The sequence below is a fragment of the Phascolarctos cinereus genome, unplaced genomic scaffold (assembly GCF_003287225.1).
Source record: "Phascolarctos cinereus isolate Bilbo 61053 unplaced genomic scaffold, phaCin_HiC Scaffold_5;HRSCAF=322, whole genome shotgun sequence".
Taxonomy (NCBI): domain Eukaryota; kingdom Metazoa; phylum Chordata; class Mammalia; order Diprotodontia; family Phascolarctidae; genus Phascolarctos; species Phascolarctos cinereus.
This window is the reverse complement of record NW_027555958.1, coordinates 103569274-103593202: the sequence shown is the minus strand read 5'-3', so window position 1 is coordinate 103593202 and position 23929 is coordinate 103569274. Positions and strand designations below refer to the sequence as shown.

The window sequence follows — 23929 nt, the reverse complement described above, 5'->3', positions numbered from 1 at the left end:
ATCAGCAACACCACCATTTATCCATTTTATTGTTATCTTTGATGTTTCCTTTCCACCTGCCCTGCCCCACCTCTAATAACCAATTACAAATTTCTGGTGATTCTACCCCTGTAAAATCTTTGCTCTCTTTTCATTTTCTCACCAGTCTATTTAAGGTACTCAACACCACCCAGCTGAGTTCCTGTAATAGGTTCCCCAAATTCTTCTCACTCTTTTAAGACATATTTCAGACTTATACCCCCCACGGAGAGATCTAGACCTGCCTTCTTCAGTAACAATATCTCTTTACTGAGGACCATTTAAAGTTCATACTAGATGGTTTGATATTCAAGGCTCTCTGTAGTCTAATACACACTATTTTTTCTACTTTATCTCATACTATTACCTCCTCTGTATACTTTGTTACAGCTAATCTAGGTGATTTTTGGTACTCCTACTCCATACACACCACATACTTCCCACCCCTGTTTACTATAGCTAGAATGTCCTACCCTATTCTACATACCCATCCTTTAAAGTCCAGGATCAAATAACTCCTCTTCTATAAAGCTATCCCTGATTGCCCATTGGAAATCACCTTATTCCTCCTGGACTGTATTCAACACTTTGCTTAAATCTTTCTTATACTTTTATCACATATTATTTTGGATTAAAGTCATCTAGAACAATGATCTGCACATAGCTGGTGATTAATAAATGTTTAACTGAAGATGTATGCTCCTTTTCACAAACATAATTCCTATTTTTCTTCTACTCACCCCTGACTCTAATAGGAAGACAGAACAATGTGAACTGAGATAATCTGACCAACAAAATCAGAAGCTTAACATGCATTGTATCTCTTTCCTTCTTCCCTTTCACCTGTTCCTGGCAAGGTTGTCAATGCCTATCCAACAACACAGTGGCAAGAAGCTAATGAGACACAAAAAAAGAACCTAAGGCATCTAGCATTATCCTGTGCTATAGAATTTTGTAAACATCATCAATGAAATTGGAATTAGAAATTTCTAGCCTTTCCTCAAGACTAAGGAGATATATAGTCTCTCCTGGGGACAGAAGAATGAGAGTGATTTCCTTAATGACGAAGATTCACATTTTCTTATTTGGCATTGAGCAGAAGCAGTTTCATGGCAGAAAACTAAATTTCTCTACAAACATTTTGCAAAAGGATCATGAAACATTAGTGCACAAAAGTCTTTTCCAAGGCCTCTTACCTTGGTGAAAAAGTGATGATTTTTCAGGAACATCTGTGGAGGCATCCCAATGCCAAAGGGATCCATCTTCAGAGCAAGTAAACAGATGATCTGGATTGGATGGGTGGAAGTGAACTTCCCACACTACAGTACAAGAGTAGAATAAGTTTTATTTTGAATAGGCTAATTCAACAAAGATCCTATGAAGTTCTACTGGAATACACCTAATTATCTGTGTAAAACACTGTTAGAATACTGATAAAAATAGTATAGTCAAAATAATTCTTGGGCCTAGATGGCATAATTCTAAAATAATTCTTGATAGTAGGTAAGTTCTTTTAGGCTAGTGAAGTAAGAATCAAGTGGGGGAAGGTTTAACAATGAAAGTCATATTATTTAAGTGCCCCAGAGTCCAGTAAATGTAATACAATATTAAATTCACAAACCACACTGGTTGCTTATTATGTTGGCTGTCCTTGATCCATGAGTATCATTTCAGGAAAATATAAGGACTGTTTCCTTTTTGTGTTTTTATCCCTAGTGCCTGGCATGTAGTAGGCACTAAATAAAATGCTCAAATATTGGGAATTTCCCAGAGATGATCTGATCCAAGTCCAGGTCCAAGGCTATTAAGAAATCAACTGGAAATGGAGACCTCAAGTAGAACTCAATTCAGAGGGCACCTTAAGTAACAAGTTACTTTCTGGAAACCAAGAACAGAACTGAGCCACTGAAGGTAAGTTAGCTATAAAGCTGCAGTTAAAACAAACCAACCTATACCTGGATCAAACCTTGGGCTCTGAGACACTAGGTAGGGTATCCCACATGCCAGAGTAGCTGTAACTGGTAGCATTAGACATTTCAAGCTGGCATTTTTCACTTCTGCTATAATGAAAAGTCATAAGGCTTTACTGATCACACAAGAATATTACTTTTCCCAAAAGAAGAAACTACTAAAACACAACATGTATGTAAACCTAACTGCAAAGCTATAGGTCTGGAATAAAAAGGAATAGGGAATGGACCTGATTTCATTAGCATAGGGAACTTCCCTGTGAGGAAACTCCTTTTGCCTGGCAGAGTAGGTTGGCACCTTCTCTGCAATTTAATGGCTTAAGAGAGCTGCTTAGTACACTAAAAAGGAAAGTGGTTCACCAGCCAGTATATGCCAGAGGCAGGCCTTGAACACAAATCTCCATGGCTTCAGGGCCAGTTCTATCTACTATATCATGCTGTTTTCTTATATAGATCTGGTAGATATCCAAATCCAAATTTTCTCAAAACTAAACCAAAGACCAAATAATCCACAATTTGAAACAAAACAGTTCACTCTGCCCTACCCTAGGGTCAGAAGGACTTAGATGCTGAATTCTAAGTAAATTCTACTTAGAAGGTATGGTACTTATATATTTTCTTTACCAAGACAGATCAACAATTATAAAAAGGGAAATGAGAAGCGACCTAAATGAACACCATGTCCTCTGGGTTAACCTTAGAATTTGTAGATGTAATCATACCTTCTCCTTTCCTTCTAGGAAGGGTTTTAGAGAGAAAAGCCAGGCTATTATCCAGCCCTTTGATTTCTTTCTTGGAAATGAACATGGCTACAAATAATTTATTCTTTCATGGCAGTACTGCTAAAAACATAATAAAAGTTGTTGTCAGTCACATCTGACTCTTCATGAACCCATTTGGAGTTTTCTTGGCAAAGATACTGGAGTGGTTTGTCATTTCCTTCTCCAGCTCATTTTAAAGATGAGAGAACTGAGGCAAACCAGGTTACATGACTTGCCCAGGGTCACACAGCTAGAAAGTGTCTGAGGCCAGTTTGAATTGAAGTCTTCCTGACTCTAGGCCTGGCACTCTATCCATTGTGCCACCTAGCTGCCCCTGAAAGAAGTGGCCCTCAATATTTTAGACATATGCTCTTTTAGGCATGTGGTTAAGAAAAGTTCTATTTTTGAAATATACGTACTACCACAAATGCAAAAATGTGGAAAACAGCATATACAATCTAAAAACTTAATAATAATTTTGCTCTTAAAATTGTCATACAAGTAACTAATTAAGTTTCTCCAAAAATACTTACTTTCAGCTTCATGAGCCTTCAGCAGAGATACTGGCATGCTACCTTGTCTAACATCCCAAATGCTCAGCATTCCATCCTGACCACCTGTAGCTACAACATGTTGCTGGTTGGGATGTCTATCAACACAGTGCAGTGGAACTCTGTCCCCAGTCCTTTTGGAGAAAATGCAAAAGAAAAATATACTTCCTTATATCAGTTTTTTCTTTCTTTCATTTCATTTTAAGACACTGACCACAATTATGCCATGTGGAAGTCTCCTATAAATTATAATTGGTTCCTCAATTTTCAGCATCCTAAGTAAGCTGCCACTTTCGAGGGTAATAACTCATTTTCTTTGATCAACAAAACCAGCACAGAATCTGAGTTCGAAGGGAAATCAGAAGGCATCTAGTTGTAGCCTCACCTAAACAAGAATTTCCTCTACAACATACTTCATAAATGACATCCAGCTTTTGCTCCTGTAAGTAGGGATCCTTTTTTTGAATAGCTGTAATTGTTACAGTTTTTTCCTTACCTCAAACCAAAATGTGCTTCCAATTTCCTAACAACTAACCCTATCTTGGTAATTTCAAAACTTGATTAGACGTGTTTTTTAAATATCTAGACAACCTGGAATAAAATGCACAATTATTTAGGAAGCTTGTTAGCTAAAGTCATGAATAGTACAACAGAATAAGGCTAACATTTTAGTTTCTGATGCTCCTACATCTATGTTTTTTGTGCATATTGTGTACCAACTCTTAAAAAAGAAGCTTTTAATGCCTGCTCTTCTTAACAGTGAGTTTATCTTAAGTTGCACTCAGATTAAAGAAATAGACTAATGTAGTGAAATGGACAAAATATCTTTAAATTATCTGTTGAATTGAATAATCTGTTGAAAAACTACTGATGCCATTCCCTAATTGATGGGCATCCCCTCAATTTCCAATTATTCGCCACCACCACAGAAAAAGCTGCTAAGAATATTTTTGTACATGTGGGTCCTTTTCCCATTTTTATGATCTCTTTGGGATACAGCCCTAGAAGTGCTATTGCTGGGTCAAAGGGTATGCACATTATATAGCCCTTTGGGGATAGTTCCAAACTGCTCTCCAAAATGATTAGATCTGGGGTAGCTAGGTGGCACAGTGTATATAGAGTACCGGCCTTGATTCAGGAGGACCTGAGTTCAAATTCGACCTCAGACACGTAACACTTATTAGCTGGGTGACCCTGGGCAAGTCACTCAACCCCATTGCCTAGCAAAAACAAAAACAAACAAAAAACCCAAAATGATTAGATCAGTTCACAACTCCACCAACAATGCATTAGTGCTCCAATTTTCTCACATCTCCCCCAACATTTATCATTTCCCTGTTTTGTCATGTTTGCCAATTTGATAGGTGTGATGTGGTACCTCAGAGTTGTTTTGATTTGCATTTCTCTAATCAGCAGTGATTTAGAGCTTTTCATAATAACTATAGATAGCTTTAATTTTTTCATCTGAAAACTGCCTTTTCATATCCTTTGACCATGTATCAATTGAGAAATGACTTGTATTCTTATAAATTTGACTTAATTCTCTATATATTTTAGAAATGAGGCCCTTATCAGAGAGATTGGTTGTAAAAATTCTTTCCCAGTTTTCTACTTCCCTCCTAATCTTGGTTGCATTGGCTTTGTGCAAAAAAAAAAATTTAATGTAATAAAAAATTATCCATTTTGTATTTCATAAAAAAAGAAAAACTACTGATGAAATTTCTCCTTAATATTATTTTTAAAATAGGAAAACATTTATTCAGTATATGAACTGAAATCTTCGACTATATTCACATTTCTAAGTGAGGTAAAAACAAGACATTTGTGAAATACTTTAGCCAAAACCACTCTAACTTACTAGAGATGCTCTGTGAAGCATAAGAAAAATAGTACTTGATATTTGCCCAGAAACACCTGGATTGTTTTGGTCAGCAAACTACTATGTGTATGTGCAGATAGATATAGACATATAGATACACATACATACATATGTTACATTATCAATACAAAGTGATTTGCAGAAACAAGTCCTAATTTAATTATGATACAACTCTCAAAGATATTTGCTGAATTAAATTTCTCTTTACAACATCCTGAAAAATGATTCAAGCTCAATATTATGTTTCGTGTTCCCTCTCAGATTTCTTCTGTGTTCAGGTCCAGCTATTCTTTTCAACTTCAGGTTAAGTGCTATTTTGACATGCTAATTTAATGTTTTAGGTACTGGGGTGTGACAAGTTTAATTCAGCAGTTCCTATGACAACAATAATGATAATAGATTACTATGGAAACTGAAAAATGTGTTCTACCTCATTTATTCAAGAAGTATTTAAGTACCTACTATTGGGCACTTTATAAAGCACTAGGGTACAAAGACAAAAAAAATCTTAAGTGCCTGCCCTCAAGAAACTTCCACTTCATTGGATAAAATCTATCATATCTTGTTTCTTCTTCTTCTTGAGACTTGAACTATAAATGTCCTTGGGATGATCTGACTTAGTTAAGTATCAAGCCAAGCTTTCTCTGATTCATTTTCCTTTCTGCAACTCTTCATTATTTCTTCTGAATCAATTAAAAAGCATTTATTAAGTGCCTACTATGTGACAGGCACTGGAGATACAAAATTAAAAAATAAAAAATTCCTGTACTCAGGGAGCTTATAGTCTACTGGGGGAGATAATATGTGCAGAATAAATAATAAAATAAATGTGTTAGTTAAATACAAAGTAATTAGGGAGGGCATTAGCAATTCTAAGGATTAGGAATGGCTCTGCATAGAAAGTGATACTTGATCTGTGTCTTAAAGTTAAGAAGGCTGTAAGTCCCAGGTGAGAAAGAAGTACATTCCAGGAGTGGGACAGCTAACGAAAAGGCAAGTTGATAGGAGATGGAGTGCTATGTGAGAGGAAGAGAAATCCAGGTTGGCTGGAGGGTAAAGTACATAATGGGCAATAACATATAATGAGTCTAGAAGGACAGGTTGGGGCCAATTGTGAAGAGCTTTAAGAGCCAAACACAATAGTTTATATTTTATCTTGGAGGCAACAAGGAGTCACTTGAGTTTATTAAATAGCAAAGTGACATTTAAGGAAAATAGCCTTATGGAGGTTGGATTAGAGAGGTAAGGAGACTGAAAAGGTCACAGAAATAAGCCAGATAAGAAGAGATATGGGACTGAACTAAGGTTGTGGCTATGTAAGCAGAAAGAAAAGATGTGAGATGTTAGGCAAGGGTTTGGTGGGAAAGTTAATGAGTTCTGTTTTGTTAATGATGAGACTGAAATGTCTTTAAGACATTCAGTTTCAAAGTCCAATAGGTGGTGATGTTCAGAGGCAAGACTTGGTTTGTATATATAGATCTATGAGTCATCTTCATAAAGTGATAATCAAACTTATAAAAGTGATGAGGTCACCAAAAGAGAACACATAGAGACAGAAAATGGCCCTGAACACATCCATAATTTTGCAAATGAGATCACTACAAAGTAGACAGTGTCAGACTTGGACTCAAGACAACCTGGATTCAAATCTTGCTTCAGAAACTAACTAGCTGTGTGATCCTAGGTAATTCACTTAACCTGAGTTTGAGTTTCCCTTTCTGTAAAAGAGGATAATACTAATAATAATCCACCTCACAGAGTTGTGAGGACCAAGTGAAATAATGTATGCAAAGGAAAAAGGCTATATATGAATGCCAGCTATCATTACGGCTATATGCTAAATCCATATTGGTCATGGCTGCCACATTACAGTGCTTGATCTGGAGACTATTTGCCGGTTGAGGGGGTTTCTAGGCTCTTTTATCCTCTTTGTTGTGGCTCACGATTGTTTTACACTAGGTAAACATCTATAAGAAATCACAATAATCAGAGCCATTATCTTTACTTTGATATATTTCCCATTTTTCAAAATCAGTCAATCAATTAGCATTTATTAGGTGTCTACTATATCAGGTACTGTGCTAAGCCCTGGGGATACAAAAAGAGGAAGACAGTCTCTGCCTTCATGTAATTAACAATTTAAACTAAAAGAAATGTTTAATTAGATCAGCTAGGAGCTGTTATAAATGTGCTAAATAGCTTTACATCTTTATCTTCTAATTTGGTGCTCATTTCCATCTTTTCTTTAAGAAAGTTGATCATCATGGACTTCAGAGAAACCTGGAAAGACTTACACGAACTGATGCTGAGTGAAGTGAGCAGAACCAGAACATTGTACACCATAACAGCAACATTGTGTGATGACTAACTTTGACAGACTTAGCTCTTCTCAGCAACTCAAGAATCTAAGACAACTCCAAAGGACTCATGATGGAAGATGCTATCTACATTCAGAAAAAGAACTATGGAGTCTCAATGCAGATCGAAGCACACTATTTGCTCTCTCTTTTTTTGTTTGTTTCTTCTTTCTCATAGTTCCTCCCACTGGTTCTAATTTTTCTTTACAAAATGACTAATGTGAAAATGTTTAATATGAATTGGTACATGTAGTACCTATATCAGACTGCACACTGTCTGGGGAAGGGGGAGAATATTTAAAACTCAAAATCTTATGGAAGTGAATGTTTAAAACTAAAAATAAACAAACTAATTTTAAAAAATAATCAATTAAAAAAAAGAAAGTTGATTATCTGACTACACACAGGCAGCCGATTCTGAAAGATTACCACTTGTTTTCTTTCTGTGAAGATATACTTAATCTCATTTGTTATGATGCTATTTGGTCATTTAGTGTTATCTATTCGAAGTTCTATTTGAGTATCAAGACAGACGTTGGTTTTGTTTACAAGATCAAAGACTTATAGCTGGAAAGGATATTCAAAGTCTTTCACATTATAGACTAGGAAACTGAGGTACAGAGTGGGTAACTGACTTGCTCAATGTAAAATAAGTACAAAAAGAGCTGGGGTTTGACTCCAGATCTTCTGACTCCCAATCCAGTGATCTTTCTACTACACCATCAATTTTGTCAACTCTGTAGGACTTTTTTTACTTCTTTATCCTATGTAGCAGACGTTGTGACATAAGCTTCTCCTACCTTCATGCTCATTATTACCAGTGCATGAGGAAGTGATAAGCGACCCATTAAATGTTTACTGTTGTCTTAGGGTGCACAATTCTAGCAATTCCTTTATTCACTGAATGTCAATCTGTGAGGTATCTTTTTATTCAGCTGAAGCTTTTTTTTTTTAGTTTCACCTATAGCAAGTATAACCATGTTGTGATTTAGTCTCTTCTAGTAGCATATCAAATCATAAGTCATTGGATGAATCTCCTGTATTCTAATATTGCTACAAAGGGGGTCTGCACAGGACTGAGGCCAATTCTAATTTTTATCTGTTTCATTTAATTAAAAAAAGTCTTTGTCTCACTGCCATTATCAAGAGCCATCACCTACTGGCCAACATATTGGTGATGAGCCTGTCCAAATTTAATTAGGTTTGTCCTTCGATAGCAGATGGTTTTATCTCAAAATTCTTCAACCCGGTAGATCCTACTAGAGCTTTTATCTCACTGGCATAGCTTTAGACAACCCATGGTCACTCCTATATCACAATGAAGCATTAAAGTAGGACTTATGTAGAGAAAACAATCTAAAATGGTTCTTAGTCCCATTTGGCTCTCCTGCTTTTGCAGTGGCAGAAAAGGTAGTAGAACTTGCTAAAAGTAACAGTTTTTAAACTGTTTATAAATATTTACTCTAAATATGAGAAATCTGTCTAATAACAAGTTAGCATGTTTTTAAGAGAAAATAACCAATTCCATATTGACATTATTGTTAAATAAAACTGAAAGCATATGGAAACCGCAGATAAACAGAAGAAAGCTTTGAAGGTCATCCTTGGAGAGGGATAAAAAGAGCTGCCAAAGCTGTTTCAATGTACACCCAGAGGCTACTAAAAACATTTTGTGAGATAGTCATCTCTTCTTATAGTCCTTATGATTAACACAAAGAGAAGACACTATAAAGAAATATACTAACATCTACTAAAGAAGATAGAGAAATTAAGCTCTGACATTTAGGGTCTTCAATGCAAGGGTAAGTATAGAAAAGGATGGCAAAAACTTGAATGGAGAATATGGTCCAAGTTTGGGAAATCAGAGGTCAACATCTGGAGAGGGGAGGGAAAAAGCATTCACAGAGAGGCAGGTAATATTATTATGCCTGTTTCAAAGATAAGGAGACTGAGGTCAAGGAACTTGGGCCACAATAGGTAAGTGTCTGAGCCTGGATCTGAGCCTCAGGGTCTTCCTGACTCCAGGCCCAGTGCTCTATTCACAGATGTCCCTGAAGCATGTGGACTACTCAGAAGCCTTATGCCTGGTGTATTTTCATATGCTTCCTTCAAGGAGAGAATCACAAGATGCTAGATAGGTGAGCAAAAAACATCATGACCAAAAATAAAACTATTTCTATCTTAACAGACTGGTAACTGACAAGGTGACACTAGATTCTCTTTTAGAGCTATATTTATTTTTCTTTTTTTGGATAGGCAATAGGGTTAAGTGACTTGCCTAGGGTCACACAGCTAGTAAGTGTTATGTGTCTGAGGCCACATCTGAACTCAGGTCCTCCTGACTTCAGGGCTGGTACTCTATCCACTGTGCCACCTAGCTGCCCCCATCTGAGCTATTATTAAGACATAGAAGACTCTCAGCAACTGGTAACTGGGGAGGATGTTGAGAGCACCCTAAGGCAAAATTTAGTCCATTGTATAAAGATACAACAGAACTACTGATTGGCAGGCAAACAAAAGAAATACTTTGACCTCAGCCCACTGCCAGGTAAACAATACCAGCATACCTTGGAGACAGTGTGGTCACAATAAAGTAAATCACAATTTTTTTGGTTTCCCAGTACATACAGAAGTCACATTTACACTATACTATAGTCTATTAAGTGTGCAATGGCAGGCTGTCTAAAACACACATACAAAATGTACATACCTTAATTAAAAAATACTTTATTGCTAAAAAAATGCTAACCATCATCTGAGCCTTCAGTCAGTTGTAATCTTTTTTGCTCAGCATCAAGGTGACACAGAGATTAGAGTGCCAGGCCTGAAATCAGGAAGACTGATCTTCCTGAATTCAAATCTGGCATCACATACTTACTAGCTGTATGACCCCGGATAAGTCACTTAACCTTGTTTGTCAGAGTTTATCTCTAAAATGAGTTGGAGAAGGAAATGGCAAACCACTCCAGTATCTTTGCCAATTACCCCAATTGGGTCCCTGAAGAGTTTGAATGGACTAAACAACAACAATCTTTTTGCTGGTGGAGGGTCTTGCCTCAATGTGGATGGCTGCTGACTGATCAGGGTGGTAGTTGCTTAAGGTTGGAGTAGCTATGGCAATTTCTTAAAATAACACAACAATGAAGTTTGCTGTATTGTTTGAGTCTTCCTTTCACTTGAACACTTAGAAGCCATTGTAGGGTTATTAATTGGCCCAATGTCAATACTGTTGTGATTCAGAGAAGAGATAGGCTGAGGAGACGGAGAGAGATGGGGGAATGACAGGCGGAGCAGTCAGAATATACACATTTGTTGAGTTTTCCCTCTTATATGGGTGTAGCTTGTGGTGCCCCAAAACAGTTACAATAAGAACATCAAAGATCAGTGCTCAGAGATCACCCTAACAGATATAATGAAAAAGTTTGAAATATTGTGAGAATTACCAAAATCTGACAAGCAACATGATGTTAGAAAAATGGTGCTGACAGAGCTGCTTAATGCAGGGCTGTCACAAACTTCAAATATATAAATAAATGAAATATTTGTGAAGCACAATAAATTGCAGCACAATAAAATGAGGTATGCCGTACAGGATCAGGCACTTCAGTTGTTTTAAACAATTGCTAAGGTCCATTTAAGTGTTATCTTTAAATGAGAAACCTTTCTCAGTAGGCCTTTTCAATATAATTAGGAGATGGCCTGCTGGTTAGTAGGATAAACGTACTGCTTTTAGGCCTTTAAGACAGTTTCCTGTGATTTTCTTGCTCTATTGTAAGCATTCAAATTCACAGGGCTTTTGTTTTATAATTATGTAAATGTTCAGTAAAATGGTTATCTGACAAGGTTTTGCAAGAAGCCTTTCCCAATCCTTTCATTGCTAGTGCCTCCCATTTGAGATCCTCTCCAATAAAATTTATCATAGCTACAGTATTACTGATATATTGATATAGATAGATATCTTATTTGTACATAGTTGCTTACAGGTTGTTTCTCCCATTTCTAAGGGCAAAGATAATTTTTGCTTTTCTTTGAATCCCTGGAGCTTAGCACAGCACCTGGCACAGAGCAGACACTTAACAGATACTTCTTGACTTGATATGAATTAGAAGACAACAATGAGAAAATAAGGTATACAAATACAGCATAAATAGGCTATTGACAAAAAAAGTGGAAAATGGAAGTCAAGATAACAACCTTGAATATAACTCTTTCCTACAGAAATCTAACCAATGTAAAGCCATTTCCATGATAAGGAAAGCAGAACACAGAATCTTCACCTAGCAATTACTTGGATCTCTTTGACAAGCAAAAAGTCACAGTAGCCAAAGGCAACAACCTTTTTAAGCTTAAACTGATTTGTAAAAGATTATGTAGGAGAGCAGCAGACTATGAGCAGTACCACCTAATAAAACAGCAAAAAGCAATGGAGGTGAAATTCTGGCAAGAGACAATGAAATCAGATCATTACAAGAGCATTTATAAGTGAAAGTGGAAAGATGACACTAGGCAGAAAATGGAAGTAAGCTGTCAAGAATATCTTTATTTTCATCTTTAAAAAAATCATAATAAGTACAGTACAAACCTCACAAGGCTGTTGAAGATCATAAGGTAATTCATGCAAGGCATTTGCAAACATTAACATTTTACATTACTCATAACTATTACATTAATGCTAATATTGTTCAAATGATGCTGCATGTTTGCAAAACATGAGGCACCACAATCTTCAAAGAATCAAAATTGTGTCATCCAGAGATCAAAAGAGAGATGCTTGGTGGATGAAAGTGCAATAGGACCAACCAAAATGCATATGCAAAAAGCTGTTTAAGGGATCTCCACCAAGAAACAATCAGAAAAGGAGCTGAGTCATTTGTGTAGTGAGAGTGGTAAGAAACATACTACCTCAAAACCATACTGGATTTAATAAAATACAGAGACCTAAGAGAAGGCCTCTAACACAAGATAGTTTATAGCACACAGACAAGAACTTCACAGAATGAGGTATGGCTGGATTAGGATCTGCCCTGAGATGGGTTGTCCAACTGATATATTATCATGCAGTAATTTCATGGATGCTTATGGCTAACTAGGTGGCACAGTGGATACAGTATTAGGCCTTGAGTCAGAAGACCTGAGTTCAAATCCAACTTTAAACACTTGCTAGCTGTGTGACCCTGGGTAAGTTATTTAATCTCTGTTTGCCTCATAGCATCTACCTCCCAGGGTTGTTGTGAGGATCAAATGAAATAATAATTGTAAAGGGCTTAGCACAGTGCCTAGCATATATTAAGTACTATATAAATGTTAGTTACAACAATAAAAATAACAACTGTTATTATTATTATTATTATTACCTAGTAGACAACTTGTTGGTTGAGCTTCTGTGCAGTTAGGCTCGTTTTCTGATTACAAACAATCTATTGCCAGGTACAAAAATTAAAACCTTTCAATCTTTGTAGAGCCTGAGACTGTCCTAGGCTGATATAGCCTTCAAAAACCCAAGATCACCCACCTACCACAATGTAGCACAAGAATAAGACATTTGTGGAGGGATATATGCAGTAGAAAACAAAATGTATATCAAAACTTACAGTGACAGTATCTGAGACGGTTCACTTCCTTGCTGTCTGAAATCCCATATCTTTAATTGTCCAATTGAATTTACTGTGAGAATCTCAGGAGTTCGAAGGAAAGTCACTGCATGGAGTGTACTACTGTCTGCATTATCTAAAATTAAAAAATTATATATCAGTGGGTTTAAAAAAATGCAAATCTGGAGTGTACATTTCTTCCATTATTTTAAAGATGAAATCATGCTAAATCTTTAAAATAATTAGGAGTATTATTAGTGAAGGAAGATTCTGAAAACCTTGATTAAAAAATTAAAATGTTAATATTCTTTTTAATACAGTTAATACACTTTTTAAAAAGTGGTGATGCTGGGCTTTTTAATTTCTTGTATCCCTTTTATATTTCCAATGTCCTACATCTGAGAGCTGACCACAGTTTCCAGGACTACCATAATCTAATTCTTAAGGTTTTCTACAATTTGGCTCCCCCTACTCAACAATATTCTCCTAACCACCACTCTTCCTTCAAGTCAGGCTACTCTCCTCACCGCTTCACCAACAACAACAACAAAAAATTCTTCATTCCTACCTGATATTCTTTATCCTCACTCATTCAAATTGTCCTCATTCTTTAAAGTCCAGTTCAATTTCAGCTTCCCCTATCAAGTTTTCCCTAATGACCCTAGGCTTCAAATTTGTCCTTTTCAATTCCTACATTATTTATAGCGAATATTATACAATTTAGTTCTTCATTAGTAAGTTTTATGAGCAGATATGAATTTTTAAAGATGTATAATCCATCTGTATAACTAGATTATAAATTCTATGAGAACAAGAATTGTGTCCCTCACAACATCCAGAATAGTGCTAAACACAGAAGAGATGTTTAAGAAATACTTGCTGACTGATCAAAGTAGGAGTGAAGCTTATGGTAATGGAACCAAGATTCTTTATTGTGTAAAGGTAATTGGTTTACAAAAGGATTACCTTAACAGCCACGTTCCACTTTAAGTTGAAAACTAAGACCCTAGACTAGTGGTTAGCAAACTCCAACCTGTGAGATTCTGGCCCACCCCATTTTTGTACTTTCAGTAAGCTTAGAATGGTCTTTTACATTTTTTTTAATACAATAAAACTATTTAAAAATATAAAAACCATCCTTGACTCACCGGATCACTGAAAGAAAAAAGAAATACAACATTAAATTTAATTAAACCAATAGAGCTGGTTCTCATTTTTATTTACAGATAAGACCAGACAATTGCAAAGTTTATCTTAGGGAATATCAGTAGTACAATTAAGTAAAAACAGAAAACTTACGTTATGTGAATGATAGGTATATCCTTTTTTTTTTCCCATTTGAGCTGACAGAATAATTCTCCCTCTCCTTTTACAAAAAAAATTTAGTCTTTTACATGCTCTCATCTGACATGTCATTCACTTTACCAGCTTTAATTATCACCAGTATATACAGTTATCCATTCCACATCACAACTGTCCCCATCACAGTTTCGGTATATCAAGGACCAGCATGAGAAATTAAATGGGAATTTTCCGGGGAGTTTTGTGAAAGTTGCAGATGACACACAAAAGCCAGCAGACAAACAGAAAAAGTTTAAAAACTCAGAACTGCATAAAATATAGGTATGGTATAATATCAACCCACATTTTACAATAATGTACTATAAACACCCCATAAAAGAAAAAATTCAGACTTCTTCCCTGGTATAAAGGAAAGGGAGGGCCAAAAATTTTACATAGATTTTCCAGATCAAGGGGGGGGAAACCACACCCTTAACCCCCAAGACATGGAACGGATAACTGCAATACCAAAAAATGTACTTCTAAGTTCTTAGATTTCTCATGGTTCAGTTCCAATTCCAAGGTCCATCTCCATCTGTCTCACAACCACCTCAAACACAATATGTCTAAAACTAATCCCCAAATCCTCTCAAACTAGCTTGTAGGATCTTAAGATGATAGATTCAGAGCTGGAAGGAACATTTAAGACCACTGAGTTTAACCAGCTCCCTATAGATAAGGAAACTGAAGCCGCTCAGGAAAGTGAAATGATTTTCCCAACGTTACACACGTAAGCAGTAGAGCCAGAATCTGAACCAGATCTTTTGTCTCCAAATCAAGGGTCTCTCTCCCTATAGCACATTGCTGAGTCCTTATTTCTTCTCTATCTCTGTTGATATCACAATTCAACCAGGCCCAAAGTTCTGAGGAGATCTTTGACTCTTCCTTGTTTTTCAACACTCCCAGTATCCAGTAGCTCTCAGTCTGGTTAAGTCTTCTTTCACAAGATCTCTTGCATATGTTCTTTCCTTTCTATTACTACTCTCATTACCATTAAGCAGTCATCTCATTTCTGGACTCCTGCAATAAAATACTGTTCTTTCCCCAGATTCTTCTCCTTCAAACTAATTTGAAACATTCCTGCCAAATTAATCTTCCTAAAGCATCACTCTGAAGCCTTCTCTAGTTAATTCATCTGTGGCCTGGCATTTGATTTCCCCCACCATATAGCCCCAAACTACCTTCTAGCTTTATCTCATGCTACATCTCCAATATTCTGAACTACTATTTCCCAAACACACACTGCGCTTTCTGGCTTGTCTCTGGTTCAAGCTATTCTTACTGGCTGTAAACTCTCCCATTCATCTCCATCAAGATTTCGCCCATTCTTCAAATTCCAGCTCAAAGTAATCTTCATGATGTCTTTTGATGTCTTCCTAGATCATTTCAAGCAAAAATATTTTTTCTTTCTTTTGCATCCCTAAAACATTTAGTATGTACCATCCATGTACCATTACCTTTTAGTTATTTATTTATACATTTTAACTCCCATACTAAACTATAAGTCCTTCAAGGACAGAGATTTTCTTGTACATCTTTGTATTCTTCATAGCACAGTGGTACAATGGTTCACAGAGCACAACTGGCTAATACTTATTAGCCAAAGAAAATGAACTAGTCAGTTTTCTTACCTATAGTCCTTACAGCTTCCTTGTAATCAACTCTGAAGAGATTGATTCTGCCGTCTTCTCCAACAGTAACAATCTCTGGACTGTTACATACAATACCAGTACATGGTGCACTCCTATAGGAAGGACTACCTGGGCCAATGTGGTAGTGGGCTCCTACCCATTCCTGGCTGACTGAAAGAGTCTGTGTGGAATAGGGGAGGGTGAAGAAAAACACCTTAAAGCCATTTGGTAATACCATAAAATCAAAAGTTATCAAACAACAAAACCGTAGCAAATTTTTCTTCCCGTGACATTGTACTTTCAGTTTTGAAGGAAATTAGAATATACCTAAAGTAATCAAAGGCACAAAATGCTTTTGTTTTTCTGTTTCTATTTCTCTTCTCAGCTCTACAGGAAGACATTTCTGTCCTTCATATATAATTTTGATGACTAGGAAACATACTTTACAAACCTCCATCCATAGGATAAATTTCAAAAGGAATGTTTTTAAATGACAAACAGTTTATTTTTCATCTTGGAATACCTCTTACTACCAAAGTGGCTAAAAAGTCCCTAAACAAGTAAGCCTTCCAAAGTGCTTTAAATTACTGTACATAATGTTTCCACTTACTTCATTAGTCTTTCTCTTAAAGAAGCAGTTATTACACACGAAGGATTACTGTGTTCAAAAATAAGTAATTTTTTTAGAGTAATCAGTTGTTGCCAGAAATGACATGATTTCCCACAGATAATGTCATTAAGAAAATAAAAGTCATAGTTTGCATTATTTAAATGTTTCATTCTTGACTTTACTAAATTCGCCTATCATTAAGATGACCTGCATGGGAAGAACAAAAATCTCAACAGGCTTTCTTCTCTAGCTATAAGCTGTATAAGACTCCATGCTACTACATGAAGCTAAAAGTTTCTCATCAGAGTGCCCTTTATTATTTAAGGTCAGCAAACTTGAGTTAGATTTTTTAAAGGGGCATTTTGTACAAAAGTTTGCCACTGTCTCAACACCTACTCTTTAAAGTAAAAATCTAGGTGCTACTAGTAGAACCAAAGAGATATTTTCATCCCTTACGGCAAGTGACACAACAAGTGCTCTTATTTTCTTTGAGAAAAGGAGATAGAAACTATAAAGGCAAAGTGACACTATTGTAGTTACTAACTAAAATGACATGTTATTAAGTTTAAATTAGTAGAACTTTCACTAATTAATGGTAAAAAACATTACCTTAAAAAGGAAAAAAAAAAAAGACTGGGTCTACCTATCTCAATCAGGCTGGAAGTGTAAGAACCTAGTCATAGGCCCAGTACCACTTTTATTGGCATGGGAGCTTTAACTGGCTTTGTTCCCTACCTGGGCCAGTGTTCCCCTCCTTAGGCAACTTGGTTGCTCCCTTACTTAATGCCATACTTCATCTGGACACCCACTATTAGCTTAGGGCAATGCATTTCAGAACTCTAAAGCTCAAGAGATCTTCCAGTCTTAGCTTTCCTGATAGCTGGAATTATAGGTATGCATCACCGTGTCCAAAGAATATTAGCTTTTAAGAAAAGTCTACACTAATATGAACACTTTATAATTTTTTGCCCTTCAGGTTTTAAGATTACAAAGTGCATTTCCTTATTCAGTAAAGAAGTATTTACATATTAACATATAAACCCTAAGAATAATTTTTACAGTTCAATTTTTGTATAAAATGCTATTTACCTGATTATTTGGATGATGAAGAAAAACTGACACACAGCCTGTTGATGAAGCAGCTACAATTCTTTCCTGGTCCAAAAACTAAGCAGTAGAAAAATCCTGCTCATTACAGATTCAAAATATTAGTAAAGGATTGTACAATTTTACCTAGTGACAAATACACAGCAATTTTAAACATAAAAGAGACAATGATAATTTGTATAACATTTCATGAAGTATATACTTTCAAATATATTATTTCATTTTATTCTTACAACTCAGTGAGACAGGCCAGGCAGATGTTATTTCCAATTTATAAAGAAGTAAACTGAAGCTCAGGCAGCTAGGTGGCTCAGTGGACAAAGCACGGGGCTTGGAGTCAGGAAGACCAGAGTTGAAATCTGTCCTCAGAAAGTATGAGTGACCTTGTGAAAGTCACTTATGTTCTGTTTGCCTTAATCCACTCGAAAAGGAAATGGCAGACTACTTCAGCATCTTTGCCAAGAAAAACCCATGGACAGCGTGGTCCACAGGGTCACAAAGAGTCAGACACTACTAAACGACTGAAAAACAACAAATTGAAGTTGAGAGAAATTACCAAAATTATAAAGAATTCATTATTTAAAAGTAGTTTTTTGGAGGGTGGAATGGGGTAAATCTGAACCCCCAATGTCATCAGTGAGGAAAACTCACAGCACAGAAATTCTTACATATGCAAACCGGCAACACAGAACAGCTGCTACTCCATTGTTCACTGTCTTAGAAACAAGATTTGAACCTGGTCTTTCCAACTTTAAAGCCAGCTCTCCAGCCGAGGAGTCTTGCTGCTTCCCATCTAGTGCTTTAGAGTTTATAAAACACTTTCCTTAGGACTCTGTGAAGTAGGAATGGCATGTATTACTTTATAGAGAAGAATAAGGCTCAAAGAGGCTAAAATCTTGTATAGTATATTATAGGAAACCAAGAGTATTCTTTTGCCTATTCCAGTTTGAAACAATTGTACCTTGCTTTTCCTTATCGGTAAGTGCAAGGTAATGAAAGCACTCTGAAAAGTTACTGTACAGACAAAAATATTAATTATGATAAATAGATGTTTACATAAAGTTGGGTTTTCTTAAGCTATTCAAAATTTCAGAAGAGTGAAGAATAGCCTGGGCCATATGATATGTCTTCAGAAAAATAATATTTTATAATATTTTAAATCTTAAAATGTCTAGGTTACCTGCAAGTCCATTACATCACCATGGTGTTTGATGTCACACAATAACTGATGATCTCCTTCAAACCCTCCATCAGTGCTCAAGTTACCAAAATCTCCAATACACCAGAGTGAAACGCTGTTTTCCTGTAAATTAGTAGCATTTTTATGTTATGACAGATTAAGTCCATTTTATAAAATGACAATCTTCATTCATTTCAAATATGCTATGTTTCACTTTTGGATTATCAATTATTTGGTAACAGTTTAAACCACTCAAGTAATTTCCAATCTGTAGGAATCCTAGGAATGGGAGGTTGGGAATGGGGCAAGTAACTATTTCACAAGGTCCATGAATACATGCGGGGCACCATTCACTTATTATTATGTATTGTCTCAGTGACTGATTCTAAGAAGACAACTATTATCATGGACACATGAAATTTTTGGAAATTATAAAGGAGTTCTCATTCACTTAATGAGACCATTAAGCATCTTTATTAAGTGGAGGGCACTGTAATAGGCTAGAAGCAAGCACAGCATAGAGATAAGAAAATAAGAAATGATGCCTGCTTTCAGATTTACATTTGAGATCACATGTAGAAAAATAACTATAAGAAAGCTATTATTAAAACAAACACATTGAGATTATTGGTGGAGTTATAAACTGGCCTAGCCATTCAAGAACATAATTTAGAAATATGCCCAAAAAATTATTAAACTGTGCATACCTTTTTACGTAGGGATAACACTTAATCTTTTTACATAGGGATAACACTATTAATCTCATGTGCAAAAATATTTAAAGCAGCTATTTTCTTGGTAGCCGAAAATTGGAAACTAAGGGGTGCTCATCAATAAGGAAATGGGCTTTAAGAAATGATGGAAGGGGCAGTTTCACAGAAATCTGGGAAGACTTGTATGAAATGATGTAAAGTGAAGTGAAGAGAGCCAGAAAAACAATTTATACGACAGTTTTTTTAAATACATAAAAATTAACAATTTGAAAGACAAGAATTCTAATTAAATCAATCATTCAATATGACTCCAAAGGAAGGATGATGAAAAAATGCATTTATCTCCTGGGACTTAATGGATTACATATGCAGAATGATACAGATTTTTAGACATTGCCAAAACAGGAATCTGTTTTGCTTGACAATGCATTTTGGTCACAAGGTTTTTCTTTCCCCACCCCCATTCCTATCCCCAGGGGGAGGTGGGAGAGAAAATAAATGCTTATGGAAAAATGTATTTTAATAAGTTATGAATAAATCACAGTCAGATTTCATTGAAAAGAGGGGTCATTTCTGGCTAGGAGAGTTAGGGAAAGCTTTATAAAAGAGATGGCATTTGGGTGGGCCTTTAGACAACTCACAGTTGATTTACAAAACACTTTCTCCACAAACCCTACAAGGTAGCTAAGGCAAGGACCAGCATGTTTGATTGGAACACAAATTATATAACAAAGGTTTGCTGGAACCTACTGTGTGTAAGGCACTGTGCTAGGCACTAGAAAATAAAGTTAACCCCTCTAACAAGGAGCTTATGATGGGGGATACATATACACAGGTAGCACAGTATATATAGTGCCAGGCCTGAAGTCAGGAAGACTCCCCTTCCTGAGTTCAAATCTGACCTCAGACTAGCTGTGTGACCCTGGGCAAGTCACTTAACACTATTTGTCTCAGTTGCCTCATCTGTGCAATGAACTGGAGAAGGAATTGACAAACCACTCTAGTATCTTTATCAAGAAACCCTCAAATGAGTAGTTCAACAATGAAATCATTCAATAACAAAACTATGTATAAGGAAAACCTTGTGAAGACAATTGTAGGAATAAAGTTGGGAACTTCAGCTGGTAAACGAAGGTCAAACCAAGCTACAGAATATTTTGGCTTAATTTGATCAGCAATGAGAAATTATCAAAAGCTTTTGAACAGGCAGTGATGTGCTCTAGGCCACGGATCACCAGCTTCTGAAGCAGAGGAACAAGGATCTGGGGATCTCCCTCACACACAGTCTAATCCAAGCGTTCGGTGTCCAGAACAATGCACTAGGAATCCTAGATAACAGATTCTCCTCGTTTTACAACTGAGGCTACAGAGACCCACACAATCTGCCCAAAGTCACACAGATAGAGAAGCACTTGGGAGAAGAGTGTTCCTCCGTCAAGGGTACCTCTAGAAGTCAAGTCAACAATCTTATTAAGTGCTCACTATGTACCAGATTCTGCACGAAGTGCTAGGAATATTAAAAAAGAAAAAACAGTCCCTGCCCTCAAGGGTTAACATTCTAAAGAGAGTGACAGTATGCAAACAAGTTTTTAAAAGACAAGAGAAAAATAAATTCTAAGTAATCTCAGAGGGAAGGCATTTTAGAGCGACCTAGACAAGAGAAAGAGCCCTCAGGGGCCGATGTAGCTAGCTAGTTTTCTGGGGACTCAATTCATTGGTGAGCAGGGGTTGGGATAAAGACCCCCACGGAATTTATACATTTCTAATAGCAAACATTTGTAGGAGGGCTGCAAGCAAGGTGGAATCGCTCCCACGAAGAAGCGTAGGGATGGGAAAGAGCAATTAAATTCGAAGTGGGAGAACCTGCGTTTAAATTTCTTACTGTGTGGCCTGGGGCAAGAAGCCTAACCTCCCTGAGCGGAACTGGAACGGATGATACCCCACATCCCTCCGGGCTCGGTTACCTATGACCGGGAGTGAAGGGGATCCTTTCAAAACGGGCCCAAAGCAGGGAGCGTGAAGCTCGAGGGCTGCCCCGCCTGCCTGGGTAGGGTGAGAGGGGACGGCCGGGCTCGGTCCAGAAAGCACGAGGAAGATGCGGCGGGACGGGAAGGCGGAGTGGGACCTGCGGGAACCTGGCAGCCATGAGACAAGGGACAGGAGGATACCTCATTGTCCCAAGAGCCGGTGGCGAAGGTCTCGGCTGGCTGCAGACTCCCGGGGGGCACCGGCCGCCAGCGGGTTTTGCTGATCTTCTGGGACACAAACTTGGCAAAGATCTCTTCCATGGCTGAGAGGCCGCAAACCTACCGCGCGCACAATCCCCGGGCCCGCCTCTTCCGGCCTGCTAGCCCACCTGCCCGTCATCCTGATTGGCTACGAAAAGACACCCGGGAGACGGCGGACGAGGAAAGACAAACTTCCTTGGTAGGCTCCGAAAGTCATTCGATTTCTGGGATGTGGTGGGATGCTGGAAGCCCTGAGGGTTTGGGGTGGCGGGCAACTTGGCTGAAGATCCTGGGACTGCCCTTCGGTTGGTTCTCCACTCTCCTCTTCAACTTTCTAGTAGATCTTCATGCCTATTGTCAGCTTTGTGAATTTAAGAAAGCACTCCCCTTTCTCTTCTTCCCCCCCCTCCCCATATACCTTATTCTCACTTGGGAGCTGTCATTGCAACTTTTAATTTACATTTTAATTAGGGCACGATGGTTATTAAAATGCAGGAATGATTAGGTGTTTCTGAAAGTAAATACCCATTTGAAGCAAATCTCCAAAGTATATTTTTATAATTTTTTGTTTTTCTGTATTTTGACTTTGCTGTTCACCTGCAAAAAAAAAAAACTGGGGGAAAAGTTCCTCCAGTGTTTATTTAATAAACTATAGCTTCCGTGGCTTTCTGTTAGCTACAAGAGAAAGTACAATTCCCTTAAGTGGTCTTCAAGGCCCTCCCCAATCTTGCCCCAAATTGCTACTCTAAAGATCTGGGTCAGACTCCCTTACAGGCATCCCTTGCTTTAAAAAGACTGGGTTTGCTTAATATCCCCTTGTATTTTTCTCCTTTCTTTGCTCACCTCATTCTGTCCGCCTGGAAGTCTACCCTCCCTCACTACTGTCTAATCTGAGGGATCTTTCCCATTCTTTAGCAACAGTCTTATGTCCCAACATAAGTGAACATGAACTGCCCTTACTCCCTTAAGGCATCAAAACCAGATGAACTATATCAGGGTACTGAAAAAGCTGGTGTGTGAGTGCTGAGATAGTCAATAATCTCTGAAGCATGGAACAACTACTGCAGGAATGGAGGATAAAGATTCCTCAGTCTTCAAAGGAAAAGAAAAGGATAGAATCTACTAAGAAACTAGCAAACTTGACTTTATAGCTAGCATTTATATAGTGCTTTAAGATTTAAAAAACACTTCGCAAATATTATATTTGCAAATTCTATCTAACCAGCCTAACAACAACTCAGGAAACTGAAGCAGGCAAAAATTAATTGACTTGCTTCTGAGCCCTGATTTGAACTTATATTCCAGGTCCAGCACTCCATCCATTTCACCACATAGCTGCCTAAGTGACTTCAACTCTTGACACAGTTCTAAAAATGTGGTAGTTGACATGTAGAAAAGAAAGCAAAGATCACAAAAAGCCACTTTTTATTCATCAAGGTCATTCCACATTAATGACACAGATTGATAGATCAGAGGAATGCTGTAAATATACTTTACCTAGATTTCTGCAAAACATACAATAAAGATTCTTATGCTAATTTTCTGGACAAGGTAGAAAGATGAGGGCTAGGCAATTATATAAGTTAAACAGATTAGGAACTAGTTTAATGATTGGAACAAAAAAAGTTATTACTGGTTCAATGTCAATTTGGAAAGTGCTTGGTCCTATGCTGTTTAACATTTTTATCATTGAGTTGGATAAAGAGGTAGATAGCATGTTTATTATATAATTTGCAGGTGCCACAAAGTTAGAAAAGACAGCTAATAGTGGATGAATAGAATCAGCATTCAGAGTGATCTTGAAAGTTTAGAACGCTGAACTAAATTTAATAAGATGGAATTTAATAGGATAAATGTAAAGACAATCTTTTTTTTTAAATTCAGTTTCACAAGTAAAAAGTGGAAGAGTCATAACTAGACATCAGTCCATCTGCAAGAGATGTGGGAAGTTTTGTATTATGCAAGCTCAGTAAGAGTCAATAGTGATGTGGC

The 23929-nt window shown here is 37.1% G+C and overlaps 1 protein-coding gene across 1 annotated transcript in view; it reads right to left on the bottom strand.

Moving 5' to 3' along the window:
• NUP43 (nucleoporin 43) overlaps nucleotides 1-22065 on the bottom strand; it is a 29597-nt gene extending 7532 nt beyond the window's left edge. Inside the window, exons 1-7 of the mRNA XM_020986593.2 lie at nucleotides 21878-22065; nucleotides 18997-19119; nucleotides 17799-17876; nucleotides 16100-16280; nucleotides 13128-13263; nucleotides 3283-3434; nucleotides 1215-1337 (exon numbers count right to left, since the gene is read on the bottom strand). Coding sequence (XP_020842252.1) covers nucleotides 1215-1337; nucleotides 3283-3434; nucleotides 13128-13263; nucleotides 16100-16280; nucleotides 17799-17876; nucleotides 18997-19119; nucleotides 21878-21997 — 913 coding nt within the window. The 5' untranslated portion in view covers nucleotides 21998-22065. The remainder of the gene's footprint in view (nucleotides 1-1214; nucleotides 1338-3282; nucleotides 3435-13127; nucleotides 13264-16099; nucleotides 16281-17798; nucleotides 17877-18996; nucleotides 19120-21877) is intronic.
• Nucleotides 22066-23929: the final 1864 nt, after the last annotated feature.